Below are 21283 nucleotides of genomic sequence, written 5' to 3'. Positions count from 1 at the left end.
ATCGCGGACCTGCTAGCAGCCCCTGCACCAATTGCTGAGGCCGTTGCTGAGTCGTCTTTTCGTCGTGTGCACGGCGTCTCGGCCACTAAAGGAGATTTGTACGACGCAGACGGGGATGGAGATGCCCGCGTGCTTGTGCATAAGTCAACGCTGCGGGCACACGGCGGTGCAGTTTACACAGCCAAGTTTTCACCTTGTGGGAGACTGTTGGTGTCTGGTAGCTTCGACTGCAAGGTGATGTTATGGGATGTTACTACCAAATTCAACCAGCCGCAACTGGCGGCACTGGCGGGGCACGCACAGCTTGTGATCGATGTGAGTTGGGCGGAGGATAGCGCTACACTTATATCAGGTAGTTATGATCACTCCGTTAAGCTGTGGGATGTCGAGAAGAGCGAACTTGTGACCAGCAAGGTGGTGGATGGACTTGTGCAATGCGTATCATACAATATGGCAGGTACGAAAAGGAGGCTTTGACTGTACGAAAAAGGTTGCTGACATTTTATGCAGAGAATAACCAGTTCTTTTTTGGCACCAGCAAGTGCTTTTTACATATGGCAGATGCGCGATCCGAGGTGTGCCGCACATGGACTAACGATGCTATGGTTAACGCACTACATGTTGCTCATGATGGTCTTACAGTTACTACAGGTGACAGCAAGGTAAACTTTGTTATAACAGGTGCTCTTTTCGGTAAGTGACGACTCAATATATGGCGGAGATATTGTAGGGTATGCTAAAAACGTGGGACGTTCGGATGGATGCGTGTCTTGAAGAGTTGACAGTGCTTAACGACCCAGCTGGACACGCTATCTCGCATGTACACGCGTCACCTGCTAATGACGGTGGCGATGACGGTCGTTTTCTGGGTGTAAATAGCTACGACAATATTCTGCGCGTGTATGACCGACGTTCAAAGCTTATTAGCTCTCGTACCACTAGACGCGGTCCTAATGGTGGAAGTAACCGCTACGACAGCGACCAACTGGAATTGGTGTGCTCTGTTTCCGGTCATAAAAACAGAAACTGGCCGATCAAGAGCTCATTCTTCCGCGGCGACGGATATAAGTACAAGCTGGCACTTCCACCAAGGGGTTGGCTACAAGGAGGTTTTGGTGCTAGTTCTGGTTCAGTCTCGCGTCGTGAACTCACGGATGCGGTTAGAGAAGACTTTGCTGACACAAGCGGTGAGCACGGATCCATGGACGCCTCGCGCGAAATGTTGCTTCTGGCAACTGGTAGCGCTGACCGTCACATTTACTTGCACGAAATGTTACCGCCTAATAACGCAAACAACGGTGGAGGGAGCAAATCTAGTGCTTCGAGCAAGTATACTCAAATGCTGGTGCAGAAGATTGATGCCCACAATGACCGCGTATATTGCGTGGATTTTCATCCGACGGAGCCCATTCTGGCCTCTGCTTCAGCTGACTGCTCAATCAAAATCTGGTTGCCACGCTCCGGTTCCAGCTCAGTTACACGCCTGGCAAAGTCCAAAAGCTAAGCAGACACTGTACCAGTCGTATAAGTGATCAACATAAACGCACCATCCATCATATCCACGCACTAAAAGCGAGAGCAACAAACTAATGAATGTTCACATAACTTATATGGCAAGCATAACGCGCTTACGGCGCCGCTTATCATTCAGTTGAGCTTCAGTTTCTTCTTGCTGCTTTACCTGCACTTTGCGGGATGCGCGGTCTATCCAAGATCTCGCCTTTGACTGCCAAGAAAATTCGCGGGCACGGACAACCTCACGTGCTTCTTTTCGCAGTGTGAGGATGCGATGCTGGGCCAGAGCATATCGACTTACCACTGCGACCTCAGCAAGAGCTAGTTTCCGGGCGAAAGCGGCTTCTTTCTGCTGCGTCTTCGTGTTCAAAGCTTCTTCCATGAGTGTGAGCTCGCCACGTCTTTCTTCAACCATTTTTGCCAAACTTGTGCGGTGCTCTGCACTTAAATCGGGTGCTAAATTCCCAGTCTCTTGAGCTTGTCTTTGGGCCGCAGCGAACTCCATCTCCTTCTGTTTATAGACCTCTAACAGCTCAACTTTTCGAGCAGCAATTTTAGCTATACCTTTTTCGCGCTCTTTTTCGATGAGCTCAGCAAATGCCTTTTCCTCCGCTGCGTTCTTTGATCGCTGAGATTTCGCAAATGCTTCCACATCTCGCTCTGTGACTTGAATATTTTGAGCCAACTCTTCGTTTATGCGAGTCTGATCCTTTGCAAGTTGTACTCCATCGTAATGCAAGGCAAGGCCAGCTTCACGCAGATCCCGTCCGAAATACCAATCATCGGCTTCTACGATCTTGTCATTGAGTGCTTGCAATTTTGTACGCAAGTCAATTGCAACGTCGCGTGCCGCGAAATCACGAATGTCACGAGCTTTCCACAGCCACCTCAGCGCAAGTGCCCGGGCAGCTTCGTTCAACTCTATCCTCCAATATCGTGATGGGTCGTTTTCCTCATCATCAGAATCAACGTGATCCGTTTTACCCGCTCGTCGACTTAAATGTTTGAGCTTGCGTGCATAACGCTCCATTTCTTCCTGAGCTTCGGGTCGTGGAAAGACGCCACCCAACCGCTTCCGAGCAGCAAGTAGCCATTTCGTGAGTACGCGACCTTCTGTGGATGCTCGCGCCACTATGATGGGAGCAAATGACACGTCGCCTACATCATCATCGCTACCTTCGTCACTCGAGATATCTTCCGTGCGTAACTTAGTGACTCTAACAAGTTTATTTGCCTCGTTTTCCGATCCCTGCTGTTTGACGGTCAAGCACACATTACAGAGTGTGGCAAAGTATGCATGCTTGCGGACGTAAGCTTTCCACAAATCGGCATCTGTCTCTTGTGCTCCGAATTTAATTTCAAACTCATCAATGAGTCGATCTAGCGCACGCGGATCATGTTCCTTCGCCCCATCTTGTGCTGCCAAATCAACATGCAGAGTGTATCCGCCGTCCTCGCGTTTGCCACAGACACAGCATTCACTTTGACAGTATTTAGCAACAATCTCACCTACGCATTTGCCCAATGCTCGTCGCTTACGAGCTCGTGCCAACCAGAACAAGACTAAATTACGCGAAGCCCCCTCTACCGGCACATTTGACCAAGATCGACGCTGTTTCTCAAGATCATCCTCTGTGTCCGAGGAGATATCAGACCGATCACCTTTAAGTCGCCGTCCTTCACCCATGTTCACGAGCTCATGATACAGATCGCGTATATACTCCGAATTGGGACGGTTGTCACCAGCCAAGCCGTCTGTAGCTTGGAGCGTTCGTGCTGTAAAAATCTCTGCAAGATGTTCTAGCACCCAAGGGCGGTTGCGCTCTAAGAACCGGTGACGAAATCGTTCCGAATTAAGAGCTTGAAGATCTAGACGCTCGCGCTCTAGCTCTTGTTGTCGACCGGCACCTAGAGCAAGCTTGGCGGCAAGTTCTTCATCCAGAGTACTGCTTCCGTTATTGCGTGGTTTCCACACCTCAAATTTGCCCCCAAGCCGGACACAAACAAGTTCCAACCCTCGCATCAGACACATGACTACAGAGATGACAAGAAGTGTGATAGGGTCGCCAAAGAAGCTGTAGCTGGCACGCAAACAGACAGAAATTCCAAACATACTAAGTAGAATACCTGCAGAGTACACGATCAGCAGAAAATAGAGTTGCGACGAAAAGCAAAGCACATCCAGACTTTGGCAGCTTGGATGAATACTCTCATCCGCTGCCGTGTGGGTTAATTGCCATCGCTTTTCTCGTGTAGCGAAACGATGCCTCTGGTACGCCGAATATTCGAAAAGTCTCCACCCATGCGCTAATTCCATCGTGTTCAGCTGCAACGCGCCCAGCACCAAGTTACTTGGGATAATAAACAGAGAAAAGAGCGCGTAATACAGCAGGTCCGTTTGCCTGACATTGTAAAGTGCTGGCATCTGCGTGTCACTGCTAAAGAACGCTTGAAAGGCTAGTAAAGTTGGTGCGATGAAAAGCTCTGTGAACACGACGCTGTAGCCGGCTATTCCTTCAAGTACTGCCTCAACTCCGGAGGCTTGGAGATCAATTTGCTCACATACGCGTTGCCACTCGGCTTCTTCATCAGCCTTTTGCTCACGAGAACGTAATCGCCGCTTTCTCCATTTACGTTGAAGAAGAAGACGCCATTTTGGCCATAAAGCACGTGTGTGACGCAACAACGGCGCCGTGTACAGGTGCTCAACCATAACTAGGGTCATGTTGATGACGTAAAATGTAAGAAAGCCAATAAAGTCGGCCGAGCCCATCGCCATCATACTTTCGGAAGCTGACAGCACCACAGCAAACGGCATGACCAAAAGTTTTTCGTGCAAGAAAAATTCCAGCACTAACTCCATCACAGCTCGCAGGATCTTAAACAGAACAAAGTAGCCATAGATGTTGTCTGTGAATGATGGTGAGTACGAAAACTCCCAAAAAACCAGCATAGGTGCTAAAAAGCACACTGTTATGAGCAAAAGGTTGGCCCGTTTCCAAGCACGAGGATCCCACAATTCACTTTCATTCTCACCCTCTGTTTCGGATGCTTCGAAAGTAAACGGATCAGTGGGTTTGACAATGGACATTTCCTTGTGTGCGTTGTCCTCGGGTTTAGCGTCCAGAGTCTCTGGCACCAGTAATCTCGAGCCTAGAAGCAGGAGATAGATACCAATCACTATTAAACTAAGTCCGACCCGACCGCGTTTGTAATTTTCTACGCGAGCCTTGTCTAACGAAATCTGGTCCAGCCAGTCGCCAGCCGTGTCTTCAAATGACGCTGCGCTTGGTGTTTTGAGCGGGTCCGTCGAAGCTATAACGTGCCACCATGTGTAAACGAGCATACACGCTACAAAGATTGGTACAATTCCAAGCAAAATGCCAATCGGAGGTGGAGTGGCTACATTTCTAAGCAGCATTTTCATGCGAAATTTGGGTGGGTGCCTCGTTTTCGTGAACAAACGGTTAATCACCCAAAGAACAAACTGAAAGCAAAACATTGGTACATGTGATAACATAGCATTGCAAGTAGGCTGATGCAGTAAAACAACGTACCCCAAGAAGCATACTGGCTATCGCAACCAACGTAAAGATGCCCAAGTAAACATCCACACTGAATTGGAACAGGTTAAGGAGCTCGAACCAGTCAAGGGGTACCCACAACACCTGTAGCGTATACTCTTTCGACGCTAATTGGTTTGTTGCTTTATTGACAGTGCACGGGTATATGCTCTTTTTGGCCAACTTCGTCAGCATATCAGCTGATCGTGTCACCGCACACAGGTTGCCAAAGCTCGCTGATGCTTGTACAAGTCTCTTTTTACTTGGTGTGATTTGATAGTAGCTCAAGTTGAGGTAAACCTCACGTGGTACTGCTAACGCTACACCAGCAGCTCGCCCGACTGAAATCGGTATACACAATAACATCAATATTATACAGGGAATTCAGCAGCTACATAATTTTACCTTTGACAGGAATGAGAGCATCAGAGCCTATATAGCTTTTCAAGACATTGGAGCGACCCCAACCCGTTCCTGTAGTAGCATCTCCTTTAGCGACAAAATCGTCTGCTGCCGTTGGATCACGCGTAAGATAAAACAAAATCGTGTCGGTGGGTGCCTCGTACCAGCGTGTTTTCTCCGTTCCACCTTCAAGGTTTTCTTCATAAAGGCATGCCAAGCTTATACCTCGCTGAAACGTTTCAAATGTCGTTTTTGATGCCGAGGAATTTGAGCTTTGAGTCAAGGCTTCGGCCTTGGATGAAATTGATGAAAATAGCGATTGCGTTTCAGCTACCTCGGCCGTATACTCGATGATGCATCGATCAGCATTTGGAACGAGCTTGCGCTTCCACGGGTACTGGTCCACCTCGACAGTTTCGTCATAGCTAACAAAAGTACAATCCGGATGAGTCTCGAGCAACTTGAAAAGAAAAATGTTCGAGCCAAAGCCTCTACACGACGAAAAGTACGGCAAGTACGGAAGTGCTAAAAACTCAGAGCCACCTAGTTTTTGAGTCCACCACGAATCCCGACGCAGAGTGGCATCAGCTGAATTTGGAATCGGATACAGTCCAAAATAATATGTTGGCGAGACGACAAAACTGTCTGTTTTTTTGCTCCCATTACTGCTATCGCTCGCACTACTCGTCGAACTGAGCTCACCGATGGAATTCTGCTCAGTATTGCGGATATAATTGCGTTTGCCTGGAAGCTCAGGGTCACCGACAAAGATGTCTGACATGCGATTAATGAGCATTGTGCTTGCAACCTGCTGCTTGTACGTGAGAGTACCGGCTACTCGAACGTATTCTTCAGGCAAATTGAGCGGCAGCATGATGCCGTCCAAATCAGATTGTTGCATGACCGCGAGGAAGGAATTGGTTGATGGAGTCGATAGAGAATAGTCCGCACGTTTAGGGGTGAATACTGTCAAATCGAAGCTATCTTCAGTGAACTCGCTAGCAAAGTCGCGGACATACAATCCGTGGACCAGCTCCACCGCTATCGTAATCTCCACCTGCTTAAGTGCAGCGACACTAAACTGTATATATCCGTGCTTGTTGTCTGGGAAGCCTCTATCTGCTATAGAATTGTCCATGAAGTAGTATGGCATTTCCTGTCGCTCACAAGAGCAACACCCTGCAAGAATGGTAGTGTCGTTGTGTCTTTCATCAGCTGTCCCTAGTGAGCTATTCGCAGAAAGTGCGCGGTGATCGCAAAAGTACGGCATGTTGCTGCAGATGGACGAGTCTCCTTTGTACCTTTCCAAGCACTTTTCATACAGCATACTCGCCGTACGATTATCATTATCAGGATACTTACAGCTAGGTGGCTCGCTGCTTAAGTCGCACTTGTATCGAGGAGGACAAGGCTTGCAGTCTTGGTATACAGAAATTTGGTAGTGAGCACCGTACGTGAGATTACGCTCGATTCGTGTCGTATTAATTGTCACGACGGCTACTTCAAGAGGTTTAAGAATGATGCTACCCAATCCTCGACCCGAAACTCCAGTTACGTCTTGATATTCGAGGCCATGCAGTAGCCGATCGCTTGTCAAGGGAATGAGGCTAATACGCTGAAGAACTTCGTCTCCTGTTTTCACGCAGTCGTAAATGTCGTCAGATCCAGCGGCGGACGTGGTTCCATTTGGACACTTAAGCATCTGTGAACACGCGCAAGCATCCAATCTAATCAGATCATCGTCCTTGCTTTCACTAGAATCGAAGACAAAGCCAGCAATCTGTGCGGTGTCCTCTCCAAAATTCTCAATCAAATCGACAGCATGGTGTAAATCAAACACGTATGGATTCACCAATTTACCTTCTATGGCATACGTAGCCTCGACAAGAGACCGAAGCTCTTCGTATGAATGCACGGCTATGGTATTTGTCCAGCCCGTTTGAAATCGCACACCAGTGCCTCCCTCAGCAACTAGAGAAGTAAGGTTAACAGGCTTTGAAGCACGAGTACCCGAAAATGCACACTGGATAGCTGAATTGTGAGCTTTAGGCCAGCCAAACCTACTTGAATCGTAACGAGAAGGCGGAGTAGAAGATGGCATTGTTGTGCACTTCCATAGCTGGAAAACGCGACGTACAATCTTTGTCTGTAATACACAATCGCAGTCATTTCGACGCATCGCAAAATCCACCATTCTCCACTTGTGGTCGCGACCACACAAATGCTCTTGCTCTTCAGCTCGGTTTACGACAATTGTTTTGCTAGCATTCGTAGGATCTGGTCGCATACGAAATACGTCGACAAGATTCGCGTCAACTCCGTCAAAGCAATGAATATCATGAGCAGACACCACCCGGATATCGCCCTCTCCAACGTATTTCGTGTAATTCATGGATAAAAACGGATTACTCACGTTGCTTGAGAGTCGTCGTCGCAGTGCATCGTTTGCCATCTCACCGAGAAATGGATTTGCCGTCCCAGTTGGGCAGAAATAGCCAGCAGGGCACTTATATCGTCTTTTTTGCGACTCGGCCGTACCAGCCATACAGTATGATCCGGCTGGACACAACTCGCGAAGCTGCCCGCGAGGCGAGTCGAGTGTGAGATCTGGTGTTGTGCCTGCGCCACAGACGTAGCCGGCCGGACAGAGGTGACTAAAGGCATTGTCGCTAGTCGTCGATGCATCACAGACGTAGCCCTCGGGACATGGCTGTGCCTGTGCTACCAACTCATCCGCGGATGTTACGTTTGACGAAGCAGAAGCCGAGCAAATTAGATCGGCCTCGCACGTACCTGGATACCATTGTTGCTTAAAGAAGAAGCCCGGTGTGCAGTTCCGTGCGACGTCGTAAGCTCTTGAGAGTGGTAGATCAATAGCCAGCGAGCCCCGCGCAAATATATTTAGTGGGGGATTCTGACTATCGGTGCCATATCCTTGATGAGGGATTCCCGTTTTCGTGCTAATCTCGTAAAGGGGTCCATGAAACTCCGCAAATCGTTGATACAGATCCGATCCTCGAGGTTTTGCGTTTTCGTAGCAGCGTCCATTATCTCGGTCAGGGAGGAAGTGAACACCGCGACCAGACTCGTCAATCCATGGCTCCAAAAGTATTCCAAAAAAGAAAGTAGGTCCACCTTCAAGACACTGAGAGAACGTTAAGTTAGCGGCTACGGGTGCGTAAGTGTCAGGCAAATCACTGATTGTGCACGGGTTCGAAATGCCATCAATAGGGCATACCGTTCCAGGCGCACACTCTATACACTCTTCAACGCCGCGAAGTTCCCAGTTCTTAGACCATGTGCCTTGGGGACAAGGTAAACACGCCAAACCATCTGCAGATAGACTCCCACGATACGAACCTGGCGGACAAATGGTTGCAATAGCTGTACCGTCGTTCTCACATGACGTGCCAGGAGGACACGGCACGCATTCGGTTGACTCAATTGTTGGTGCGTAATAACCCGGGGAGCATGCAGCTGCAGACACAGTTCCTTCAAGCTGAGCAAACGTTCCTACCGATGTAGGTATTGGAGCTGTCGTTCCGCTTGGACAAGTAAAACCAGGTGGACAAAGGCCTGAACCTTTAGGTGAAAATGACCCTAGTTCGCAAAAGAAACCTGCCGTACAATTTTGTGGATAGCGATAGTCACCCACACGGACTTCGTCAGCCACGACACCTTTGAGGCAGTAAGTGCCAGGTCGACATGGATACGGTCTCAGCCTCGTGTCATTTCGAAATCCATCTGAAGTTGCTGTGCCTTCAAGGCAGTAAAACCCCCTTGGACACAAACTATTCGGCGATGCGAGCCCCGTTTTGCTACACACGTAGCCAGGTGGACACAAGGCAGGCATGATTCGACCATACCCTGGACAAATTAACCCAACAGGACATGAAGTGCAGTTTGCCTGCGCTGTCATGCCGTTAAATGTACCAGGAGGACATGGTAATGGTGCGATATGACCTGTTTGAGGGCAGTACGACCCAGCAGGACATGGAATGCGCGTGCCAAACGGACAGTAGAAGCCTGGAGCGCACTCTCCAAAACCACGTGGGCTTGTACTACCTTCTGGACAATACATGGACTCAAAACAAGGCTGAATAGTTGAAAAATTCTTCATAAGCGAATCGCTCGCTGCAGTGCCAGGGTGGCAATACGATCCTGCAGGACACGCAACTGGTCGCCGCAAAGCAAAGTCTGTTGAGTCATAGTCAAAGAACAAGTCCTTTACTCGAAGGTTGTCTGCGTCTGCTAGCTTTACACAGGTATCGTCCAAACAGAATCGACCACGTATAGGTGTATTAAACGATGAACCAGGCGCCAAAGGAAGCTGCCGTAATTCCATCCAAAACCGCGAAGGACGAGCACTAAGCTGCAACCCAAAGTCGTTCGTCTCGTTACGCCAGCATCCACTCTTACGAGCCTGTACACTGGCCAGAGGAGCTTTACCCCGTTGTCGACGCACTGTCACGGTCAGTCCAGCAGATGCAACCATCATCCCCGTATGGCTTGATGTCGGAGTGCACGTCGTTGCTGTGGTCGCGGTCCCCTCGAGACAGTAGTGTCCTGCCGGGCAGGGCACATTGGCTTCTTCAATTCCGGTGACGTCACAAACAAATCCAGCTGGACACAACCGCGGTACGTGCATACCTGCATGCGGACAGTGATATCCAATTGGGCATCGAAGACACGCCGCTTGAGTAGTTTGTGGCTGATACGTTCCGCGTGGACAGAGAGTGAAAGCTTTATTGGCAACCCCAGGACAGTACGTACCGCGCGGACAAGGAAGTTTCCTGTTCGAGCCTTGCAGCTGCTTTGGACAAAAATACCCAGTCGGGCACGCTCCAAGAAATTCGAAAGTGACGTGGCTAATTGTATAGTCCCTTCCGTTGTTAGACACCTCAAAAGGTGCATGTCTCGGTTGAGTAAGGTGACGAATATTGTTTAAACTTCTTAGTGAACCGTCGTGCAACAACATCGGATGTACTACCTCACACAACAACAATCGTGAGCTTATGAACGTCGCAGGAAAGGTCTGCAGTCCAAGACGGCAAGATAAAGCGGTGCTATTGATAAAATTTTGACCATAGGCAAAAATTGACAGCGTATCATCACTATCAAAAGCTTGAGTTGGAGCGATTGTCTCAAGCGTTTCGTCTTGGTAGTACACGAAATTTATGCCTGAAAGTGAGAAATCTTGCTGGTTATTCGAGATTTCAACTGACACTAAACGTGTAAGATATTGCGGATAGGTGTGCGCGTCGGGGAACATGTACAAGCTGCCAACATTGGGGTCGACATATTGATTACGATACTCTGACAGTGGCGCAAACATGAGTTCACCACAATAAATCGGTAGTGACGGTGTAGAACATTGCATTTTTGTTGGACTTACGTACTCCGCTGGAGTAACAACATAGCCAAACCGACAAGACAGCAAAGACGAATTCACAAAATTAAAGCCATCAATATCAATTCTAGTTCCCGCAGAATAAGCTGGCCCAAATGTAGGTGAGATATACCGAAAGCCTTGTTCTTCATAGTATGTAAATGGCACACACGTTTCAGTGTAGTCCTGACCATTTCTAGTCAATTCTAGCGCAAATACACCAGGACTGTGCGGTGGCGCCGTACACGACACCTCATCGGCGCTCACCCAAGTCGCCTCAACAAGAATCTCAGCGAATTTACAGTATCCAGTGTCCGATAATTTAAAAGGTCCTCCCATGATTCGAACTGAAAAATTGCCTGTGGTAGGACCTAGAGACGGAAAAAGTGTGTCAATTCGTATATCAGGATCGTACGTGAAAACTTTTCTGCTGGTGGTGAAGATGGTGGAGCCAAGTAGCCCATGATTCGTGACTTCCATATAGACTTCGCCCTGTTCAAATCCACTAGGGGATACGCAGGTGAAGTGGGTCGAGTTGAAAAACACAGCGGCTGTTGTAACGCGATCACCAAACCTACAACACAAGGTACTCGTATTCTGAAAATTAATTCCCGTGACTACAATCTCAGTTCCTCCTTTTAAAGGTCCATGGTTTGGCGTGATCAAGAAAACTTCAGGAATTGGCGTATAATGATAATAAATTCCACTTGATGAATAGTCTTGACCATTTGTAGAGACTTCAAGAGGTAAAGAGATGCCATTTATACCAATACTTTCTTGCAGTCGTGTGGTTTTAAAATGCACAAATGGCCCGTTGATAGAAGCTTGGTCAATTTCTAAGAGGAGTAGTTCCAGATAGGCGCTTGGGAAAGTCACGATCCACTCATATTCCCAATTTGAAACTTTTGGTCCTAACGAGACAGTAGTTCCAGCCAAATTGGGTAAGGCCGAGATTTCTAGTGCCATTGCCATCGCATCGGCATTAACTGGGATTGCCGAAATTTTCTCATCGGCGCAATAGTCACCTAAACTTAATTCAACGCACGTTTCTTTTCCAGTAAGCAATGTAAATGTTCCTGTTAACGGCGACAGTGTCGCAGGATACACTATTACTTGATAAATAAGATCGGACGGTATTGTTCCAAGCAGCTCAATGGTGAATGGAATCGGAACATCTCGTGTGCCCTCAATCAATAATACCAGCCAAGTGAAGCCAACACCAACAGTAGAAGGATAACGCTCTACGACTGCAGCTCCGAGTCCAGGTATCGTGGCCAACATAGTTTTGAGGTCTGTCGCAAGTATCGTTGCCGACCCAGCAATGCTGCTTCGCTTTCCGTCCCACACAACATTAAAATTTACGCTCGGAACGTCAATAGTTCCGTATATTGAAATGCTCTGAATTTCGCTGTGCTTTCCATCGCGAGTCCGTCGTACATCTGCGGTCGGTTCCGTTCCTTTTACTTCCGTCACATCAATACTCAGCAAAGATGACACTGAAATCGCTGCGTCTAGGGACTGAAACGTGACGAGATATTCGATTGAGTTTCCAGTTTGAGATCGTGAAACGATTACATACGCTAAAGACGGAAGTTTTTGTAGCTCGCTTTGGAATGACTTGACACTTGAATTAGTAATGTTTAATTTCGCAGTTGATACGCCTCCATAACTTACTCGAATGGTGCCGCCTAACCTTTCCGTTTCTTGTGACAACAAGCGAACGTGCATTGTCACATTAAAACCAAAAATTGAGCTATAGTCAACTACAAAAAGTCGACTCGGAAATGGCATTCCATATGGAAATGTTACTTTCCATGTCCTTCCACTTGAGAAGCTAGACCCCGAGCGAATAACGCTAACACCGTCGTTAAAAGGAATGCTCCGAAGAAGTTGCACGGCCACGGTCATATCTTCAGACGACACGTTCCAATGAAGAGGCGGTGTTCGCACTTGTCCGTACGAAAGCGTGAAGGTTCCATTAAGAGGTGGCATGCCATCCTGTAACGTTTCATTCGTCAGCGTCACTCCTTGACCGCTTACACTTTGGTTCACGAGTTGGATTTGTGTAATATTGCCAAGCATCTCCAGGAATGTAGCGGTGAAAACGGTTCTGAAACTCGTTGATTGCCGCACCACATTAACATATATCTGATTTTCAAACCCCATCAGATTCGACAAAGCCTTTTCCACTTCCACAGCATTTGTATTAACATCAAAACTACTTGAAATGTTGCCATTCCATGCAAAAGCTACTTGTCCGGTAAGTCGATTACCTCGCTGAATCTCAGTCACAGTAACTGACGGTGACTCCCCTTTTAAGTGAGTTGTATCGGCGCTTAGTAGTGGGATCTCACCATCCGACTCCGAAAATGTGATTATCCAAGTTCCTCCAATCTTTGGATGTCTCGGTTGGTAATCTACGGTCACCTCACCAACACTCGTCAAAAGGCTCAATGCGGCTGTTAATTCTGCAGCACTTGCGTCGAAATTAAAAAAAGTAGTCGGTTCCCCATTTAATTCGAGAGCAAACTTCCCTTCCAAGCTTTGTCCGCTGCCCACTGTCACTTCTGTCACCGTTTGCGTTGCCCCACATGACAAGAGCGGCAAATCTCCTGCCAATTCGACAAAGATGACAACCCACGGGCCTCCAGCATCACCTTCTACGACCACATGTCCAAAATTTGAGCTATCAAACGCTTGCGTAACTTCTTCGCCAGTCCAACTCACGTCAATACTACCACTTTCACTTGATAGTAGTTTGCACATAAAACTCCCACTCGATAAGGTGGTTGTAATCTGCTGCTGCTCGCTCTTAGCTCCCGTAGAAATAAGCGTGACATCAAGATTTCCCCTCGCTTGGGCCAAGCCACTAACGTCGTAGTTTATAGTCCGAATGTGGCTTGGGAACCCGCCAAACGATAGTCTCCACTCATACGCATTGTTTAGGAATGGACCTGACCGAGTAACACTAATGATGTCGTTCGAAGTGGGTACAGCTCGAAGAGCATCCATCATCTCGTCTTTCGTCGCATCATACGCAAGACGTGAGGTACGGATCCCATCAATAATCAAATGATAAAAGCCAAAAAGAGGACTTCCTTGTCCTTTGACCGTCTCTGAGACGCCAAAAAATAGATCGGTTGAACCTGAATCTCCAAGAGAGACATTAATAAACTCAAGCATCGGTACGTCTCCGGCTCGATCCAAAAACTCAATCACCCAAGTGCACGAGCCCAGGGATCCTTGAGTATTTCTTGAAACAGCAACACTTTTAACGTTATCGAGACTTTCGAGTGCTATCTCAACGTCTTGTCGCGTTGCGTACGAAGTAAGAGTGGTCGTCTGCCGGTGTTCCATTGAAAGACGGAATGACCCACCGATAAAAGAAGTAGCACGCAATTCAACGGTCTGAACTTCGTTCACCAGCGAAACAATGGAGCTTGCGACACGAAATTCTTCGCCTGAATATGCAAGCGAACGAAGTCGAATCGACTGCTTCTCACGGACTGCATCTCCCGATACGGTATATCGTTGTATCTCTGGCACACGGGCCGCTTCAGTCATAGTAATTTCTTGAACTGTCGGCTGCAAGGGTAACGATGCTATTGTGACGCTTTGGATTTCGGGAACAAAGCTATCGGCAGTCAGCTTCAAACTTTGAATCTCGTGTATTGGTTGCAATTTTGGAGCAATACATTGAGCACTTGAAGCCGACAGAACCATAGCTTTCGTCTCTGCATCTCCAAATCGACAAGTGACAGCCTCAGCTCCTGTACTAAAATTGCCACCTTGAATTGTCACAAGTTGTCCACCTTCTAAATCCCCGCTCACTGGATCAATTCGTCTTACGTAAAGTGGATTATTATAAACAAAAGACAAGTTAAAGTTGGAGAAGTCGACGCCATTGTCCGATAATTTGACCGACACTTGTCCTGGCTTGTCGATACTTGGCGTCCGACAGCCGACGTGTGTGTCATTAACGTACTCAGCAGGCACAATCTTCTCACCGATTTTACACGAATAGCTGCCATCTTTATCGAATAGAATACCGAAAATATGAAGCATTGTGCCTCCTCCAATGAATCCACTCAATGGCGTTAGCTGGAAAGATTGAGACGCATCGACGCGATATTCGAAAATTGCCGCGAAAACATCAAAATTTATGCCATTGGCACCGATTGATACCCGAACTTTCTTTGCGGTTGCAACTCGTGGAGTAACACATAAGACGATGTGTGTGTTTACTGTTCCATAAACAACTTCTGCGCCAAACCGGCAGAAAACGAGTGATCCAGGATAAGCCGTCGATAGCGTCAAACGCACTGTTGTTCCTCCTCGAAGTGGACCTATCAGTGGTACCATCGAGACAATTGTTACGGTACTTAGATCAACTTCAGCCTCACTTGTAATATTTACGACTGGGGTGAAAAGAAATGGTCTTGAAGCCGAGACAAAGTCGATGCCGTTGTTCGAAACTTGCACGTTAGCGATTGCGGTGGCTTTGTATGGCCAAGTTGCTTTTAAAAACAGAAGAAAAGTTGCAAGCGATGGTGTGATGCACGTCAAATATTCGTTATCGTAGAACTGACCTGCGACAACGACGTACATAGGCTCTTCTCGACTTGGCATATTGATTGTGAAGGCACAAGAGAGTAGAGGCGACTCCCGAACGCCGGAAACGTTTAGTTTCAGCTCTGTTCCTCCAGTACAAGGACCCTCAGTAGGATACATGGCCTTGAATTCAAGCTGAGGATAGTACTCGAAGACCGCAAGTGATTCGGATACAAAGTCTTGACCTGGTCTCTCCAAACTAAATGCTTTGAGTTTTACATATAATGTTGTCGAATATCGTTGTGGCGGAGCAATGCACCAAACTGTTGTTACATTTATAAAAAAGGCTTGAGCCTCCTGAGATCCAAACACACAAACGAGTTGAGGACCAGCGACAAAGTGCTGACCTCGTATCGTGACATTAGTGCCTCCGCTTGCAGGACCCAGTGCCGGATGCAATGAAGTGACCACAGGAATTAAGATGAAAGCATACTTGAGATTTGTGTCAACAAAATTTTGACTGTTGACGTAAAGCGTGACGGACACACAAGGCGAAGCCACGCGTTCTGTCCACGTTGTCACATCAGCACCATAAATATCCGTCACATCAGCTTGAACGAGAGGAAAGTCGCACATGACCGCGTGGTCGTGAGTCTGGGCAGAGGGATCGAACGATATGTCCCAATACAGTATCACATAGTTTCGATCACCTATCACTTCGGACTGCTTCGATATTTGCACTGATTTGACACTAGCACTTGTTTTGGACTGAAAAGCTGTGATAGCGTCGCTTTCACTTGCGTTTAAGCTGATGGCAATAGTTTCATTGTTATTAAAACTGAGACTTACAGATCCAACATCTATTGGCGAAGATATACCCCTTTGAAGACGAGAAACACGTGAAATGACATTCAATCCAATCACTTTTCGTGTATCAATGCGAAGCAAGTCAATGGATCCTCGAGTCGAGATGAATTCTACTTTCCACGTAAGGGCTTGGGATGGAATCGACGAGACAAAGACGCGACCTACGTTTAGTGCGTTCGTCAGCGCGCTTCCAAGTTGCTCAGGAGTGCTTGATACCAGAAGTTCGTCGGTAAAAACACCATTTAATTCGAGCCGAAACGACCCAATAATCCGTGGTGCTTGCTTTAACACTATCACTTGAGCGGTTGCCCTAGTACCGCTTAGTTCAGAAGTCGATACACTAAGCAGCTCGCTTGAAGATTGAGAGTCAAAAGTAATGAACCAGGTGTACCCGTTGTTTGTACCCGTAGGTGATCGTGTCACACCTGTTATATTTAAATCTTGTAGCTCCTGAATTGCGGTTGTGACTTCAGCTGCCGTTGCATCGAAACCAATATTTCTTGTGTATTTTCCTTTCCAGCCAAGCTGGAACGAGCCTCCTAATGGCGTCGACGTCGCAGGTCGTATTAAAATCCACCCGGCGGAGATGTCCGGGCGAGAAGTACTTTTAACTCCTTTTGTATCAAAATAAAGCGGTCGCACGTGTCCTGCATCAGATAAAAATTCGACAAACCAGCCGTAACCATCGCCATACGGATACGGAGTAAGTGCCAATGCCTTTCTTTCTACCATGACTTTTTCATAAAATCCAGCGCTTTGTAGCAACAATCGCATGTCGTCTGCTGTTGCATTGACCGCTAAAGATTTCCACACAATTCCATCAATTGATAATGCGAATGTCCCACTGATGGGGGCACTACCATTGACGTATATCATATATATCTCACCCTCTTCACGCTCTTTTGTCTGGGTTAGACTTGCTTCTAACGATGTTTTAGATGAATTAAAAGACGTACGTAATGGACTCCAACGAAAAATTTTCATGAAAGTCAATAGCCATCGTGAACCCCCATTAGGCATTTGCTCAACATTTTGTACATGAATATCTGCATCAGGAAGAATTGTTCGCAATTCACTAGCAATTTGGTCTGCTGTTACATCGATCACTATAATTTCCTTCGTTTTGCGTTGCGAATACGCAATTTGTCCTGTATCTGTAGCTTCAGGATATGAAACATTTAACGGGATAACGGTCGCATTAAATGGAAGAAAGTGGTCAACGGCAAATACATTGACTCCAATTCGAATGAGGTCACCACGAGCTAATACTGCAGTCAAATCATGACTTGTTGTCACTAATGGCCAGTTTCGTTCCACCTTCAGCGTACCCGGTAGAATTTGATCGATTTGTCCAGCCAAAAGCCGAAACGAGCCGTCAATACAGCATGAAAGCAAACCTTCTTGCATAGTTGAGACTGAGTTTACAATCTCACCCGTGGATTCGAGTGCAGACGCATCAACCCTTAGCATTGGAACATCTCCGCTATCATGAAAGGTGACTGTCCATGAATACACACCATAGGCAGCAGGCCCAGTTGTAGAGCGAGAAGCTGTCACTTTCGTTACAGTAGTCAGCTTGGCAAGTTGTGTAGCTAGCTCAGATGCTGAAGCACCCGCTGACACTATGACCTTCTTCCCATTTCCAAGTTGGAGTGAAAAGTTTCCAGACAAAGCACTAAGTGATCCATTAACCATCTCGGTGACGGTGATTCTCGCATCAGATTTTGTCGACTTGAGCGTTATTTGCTCTCCTTTTGCTTCGAGAAGCAGTGGATCTGCATGCACTTTTGGCGCCGTAAAAGTGATAAACCAATCAAAATACGTCCCTGTTGCCCCAATATTTCGACTGACAGCAACCGTTCCAATAGATGGAAGCAGATTCAAAGCATTTTGCATCATTACAGCTGTACAGTCGAACGGGAGCAATGATGTTGTTTCATTATCGTAAACAAGAGTGAACTCTCCAGAGAGTGCTCCACCATCTAAACTTAACGTTCGAACTTGTTGCACTTCCTCTTGTGTAGCAGATCTTACTTTCTGCGTCATTCCAAATGGAAAATCGCCATTAAGATTTGTCGTATCAATAGCAACTAGTGAAGTCGGAATTAAGGAAGTAAACGTCACATCCCAAGCGGAACCACCTGTGAAATCTGTCCAAGCCATCGATACCTGTAACGTCTGAGACGATAAAGAAGCTAGACTCAGCAAAGCCATTTGAATTTGTGCTGCACTAGATCCCACGGCGACTTGAGTTTGACAATCTAGATACTTAAGCTCAAAATTACCACTCAAAGAAGACATTTGACCTTTTGAAACCTCATAAATTGCGAGCGTCGGAGCCTTTGTACTTGTTGATGTCAAACTGACAACTTGTAGGGGTGGCAAGTCTCCTGCGTGAAAGGGGAATGTCACCATCCAGGTGCGTCCTCCTACTGTGTTGTGCTCAATCAGACTGACATTGACTGCACTGATTGTGACCATCTCTTCGAGCTTCGACTTGACATCCAGAGCGCTGGCATTTAAAGGTAAGGTAGCTGAAATACTGCCTCGAAAAGCCAGCTTGAAAGTCCCATCGAAGATTCCACTTGAAGCTGATAACGTTACATTCTGAACTTCAACGATCACACCTCTTTTAGTTTCAGCAAAACTCACAGAGAAGTTGGACCCACTACTCGTGATATTTGATACAACACTCAGATCTTCAATATCTCCAGCAGTGTAGAATGTTACATCCCAGCGCAGACCCTGTAATGTCGATTGCACCACAGTGCTCCTAGACACTGCTACTGAACCGCCTTGATACACACTTTGAATAGCGTTAAGTACTTCATTTGCACTCGCTTCGGGTTCTAACAATCGCGACAGAACGGACCCGAAACCAATTCGAAACATGCCATCGAGTCGACTATCACCAACAATAGTCAAAGATTGTATCTCCCACATGTTTCCAGTTTGAGATACAAACAAACGCTGGACTTCAGGCGCATGGTTTAACTTAAATTCAAGCTGCTGAATCTCTGCTTTGTTTCCAATTGGTCGTGTCACCACATTGACACTTGGTGAAGCACCTGTCAGACCGTAGCTTGATACAATGACTGGATTGACGGGTGATGTGTTCAAGGCAAAATTAATAGTCCACTGACGTTCCCCTGATAGTCCTGGGCCAAACATAGCGCATGTTGACCCTCCAATGACATTCAACATCATCGCACAATCTGCATTTGCCGGCATATCTACAAATTCACCAGAATGTTGATGAGTGACGCGGAATGAACCTTGTAAAGGTTTAGCATCCAGTATACTCTTGGTAATTATATCTAACCCATTCGACAATGTATTTAATGTATCTCCATAGGATCGATTGTCAGTGGTGAGAACTGGAAGATCGCCATTAACTGGCGGAAACGTGATTTCCCAGAGGCGAAGATAGGCCGAGTCATCGTTGAGATTTACTATAGCAACTGATACAGCATCCAGCGATTCAAGTATCAACTTCATTTCAGCGCTTGAGGCATTCCAAGGTATCAAAGCTGTTGTTTCAGATCCCAAATTCAGCACGAAATTCCCACTTGGTGGTGGTGTAGTCCCCACCCTTTTGCGCGCTACGTAGCTCTTAACATCGAAAAGGTCACAACCAATTTCGAACAACATGATGGGCTGCATGTTCACTTCAAAGTGTACGTCCCATTCATATATTGTATACGCAGTTGTTACTCGAGAATTATACGAGACTGTAACATCTTTGAGTGCTGGAAGCTGTTTTAACGCTGTAGCCATGTCTGCAGAACTAGCGTGAAGATCAACCATTATCGAATTTTCTCCAAAGGATATAGAAAATGATCCAACTTTAGAGTCTAAACTGTGACCAAATAAACTTAAAGTTTGGACCTCGACTGATGTGCCCGACCGCAGTCGAGATATCGTTATAGTTGCCGCAGTTCCCGCGAGATTATTGGAGTTCAACAACAGAATCGGCTGCTGACCAATATCTGACACGAACGTCACATACCAAGTATAGTCTTGTATACTCGAACTTTTTGGACCCGTTCGTGTCACTTGAAAGGTGTGACTTCCTAGCGTTGAATCCGTCAGTTTTTGCGCGAACGAACTCGCAGTTTCAGTATACGAAAAAGGGGCGGTAGCAATGCCGAATACGCGCAAGGTAAATGCTCCTGAAATAATGCTATTGGCCGAAGTCTGAATCATCTGAATTTCAGGTAGCTGTGGTGTATTTTTTAGCATCACATGCTGGATGTCAGGGCGATACTCCGAGATCGTCGTTACCACAACTTGCGTCTGAGTTAATGCTGCAGGGTGAACAAGAAGTAAATCATGCACTTCCGGAGAATTTCCCCAACTTTTTGTTGTCACCACCTGAACGTGTGGTCCTTCATCCATCGTATCAATCTCAATTAACTGAATCTCGTTTTGAGATGCTCGAGAGCGAATTGAGACCCGTTGAGTCTGATTTTTTGCCATGTGAAAAGGAGCCACACACTCTATTTGATCCGACGAGCGTAACAAAGCAGGAACTCTGATCTCAGCAAACGAACATTCCAAGGTCGCATTCGAATCGAAACCAGTTCCTGAGATTGTTACAACGTTGCCTCCTTTGGGTGATCCATACGTGGGGCTAAGTGCTAAAGCGACAGGCTTCAACTTCACAGTCAATTCAGCGTAAGATTCACTGAAATCTTGCTTGTTGTTGGAGATTTCAACGAAATATCGACCTGGCTGGAGACTTGGAGAGTGGCACTGCACCAAAGACCCATCCTTATTTGCTTGGACAATCACGTGACCAAACTTACACCAGATAGTAGCAGACTCATCGATTCCTGTTGTTATAAGCGTGACAAGAGTCTTATCTCCAGTTAAAACAACAGATGGAGATAATTCTAAAACTTGTGGTATATCGACATATGAAAACGAGACAACAGAATCATAAGTAAGCGATGAAGCAGCCTCACCTTTGACTACAGTCACATTAACAACCTGC

General features: G+C 46.8%; 2 protein-coding genes across 2 annotated transcripts in view; one reads left to right on the top strand and one right to left on the bottom strand.

The window, feature by feature from the left end:
* Positions 1 to 237: 237 nt before the first annotated feature.
* On the top strand, positions 238 to 1359 carry PHALS_02863 (WD40 repeat-containing protein; the record flags this gene model as incomplete). Its single annotated transcript, XM_024717321.1, has 4 exons — positions 238 to 457; positions 511 to 662; positions 731 to 1298; positions 1352 to 1359. 4 exons carry the CDS (start codon positions 238 to 240, stop codon positions 1357 to 1359), a joined length of 948 nt encoding a protein of 315 aa, XP_024582832.1.
* A 33-nt stretch (positions 1360 to 1392) lies between these two features.
* Positions 1393 to 21283, bottom strand: part of PHALS_02862 (Proteins containing Ca2-binding EGF-like domains) — a gene marked incomplete at both ends in the record, with an annotated part of 30060 nt that continues 10169 nt past the window's right edge. The window contains 6 exons of the mRNA XM_024717320.1: positions 1393 to 1483; positions 1548 to 1566; positions 1633 to 5002; positions 5073 to 5419; positions 5484 to 15386; positions 15459 to 21279. Coding sequence (XP_024582831.1) covers positions 1393 to 1483; positions 1548 to 1566; positions 1633 to 5002; positions 5073 to 5419; positions 5484 to 15386; positions 15459 to 21279 — 19551 coding nt within the window. The remainder of the gene's footprint in view (positions 1484 to 1547; positions 1567 to 1632; positions 5003 to 5072; positions 5420 to 5483; positions 15387 to 15458; positions 21280 to 21283) is intronic.

The sequence above is a fragment of the Plasmopara halstedii genome, assembly GCF_900000015.1.
Source record: "Plasmopara halstedii genome assembly, contig: Scaffold_2061, whole genome shotgun sequence".
Classification (NCBI taxonomy): Eukaryota; Oomycota; class Peronosporomycetes; order Peronosporales; family Peronosporaceae; genus Plasmopara; species Plasmopara halstedii.
Note: the sequence above shows the minus strand (reverse complement) of the source record. Positions and strands in the feature narration are given on the sequence as shown.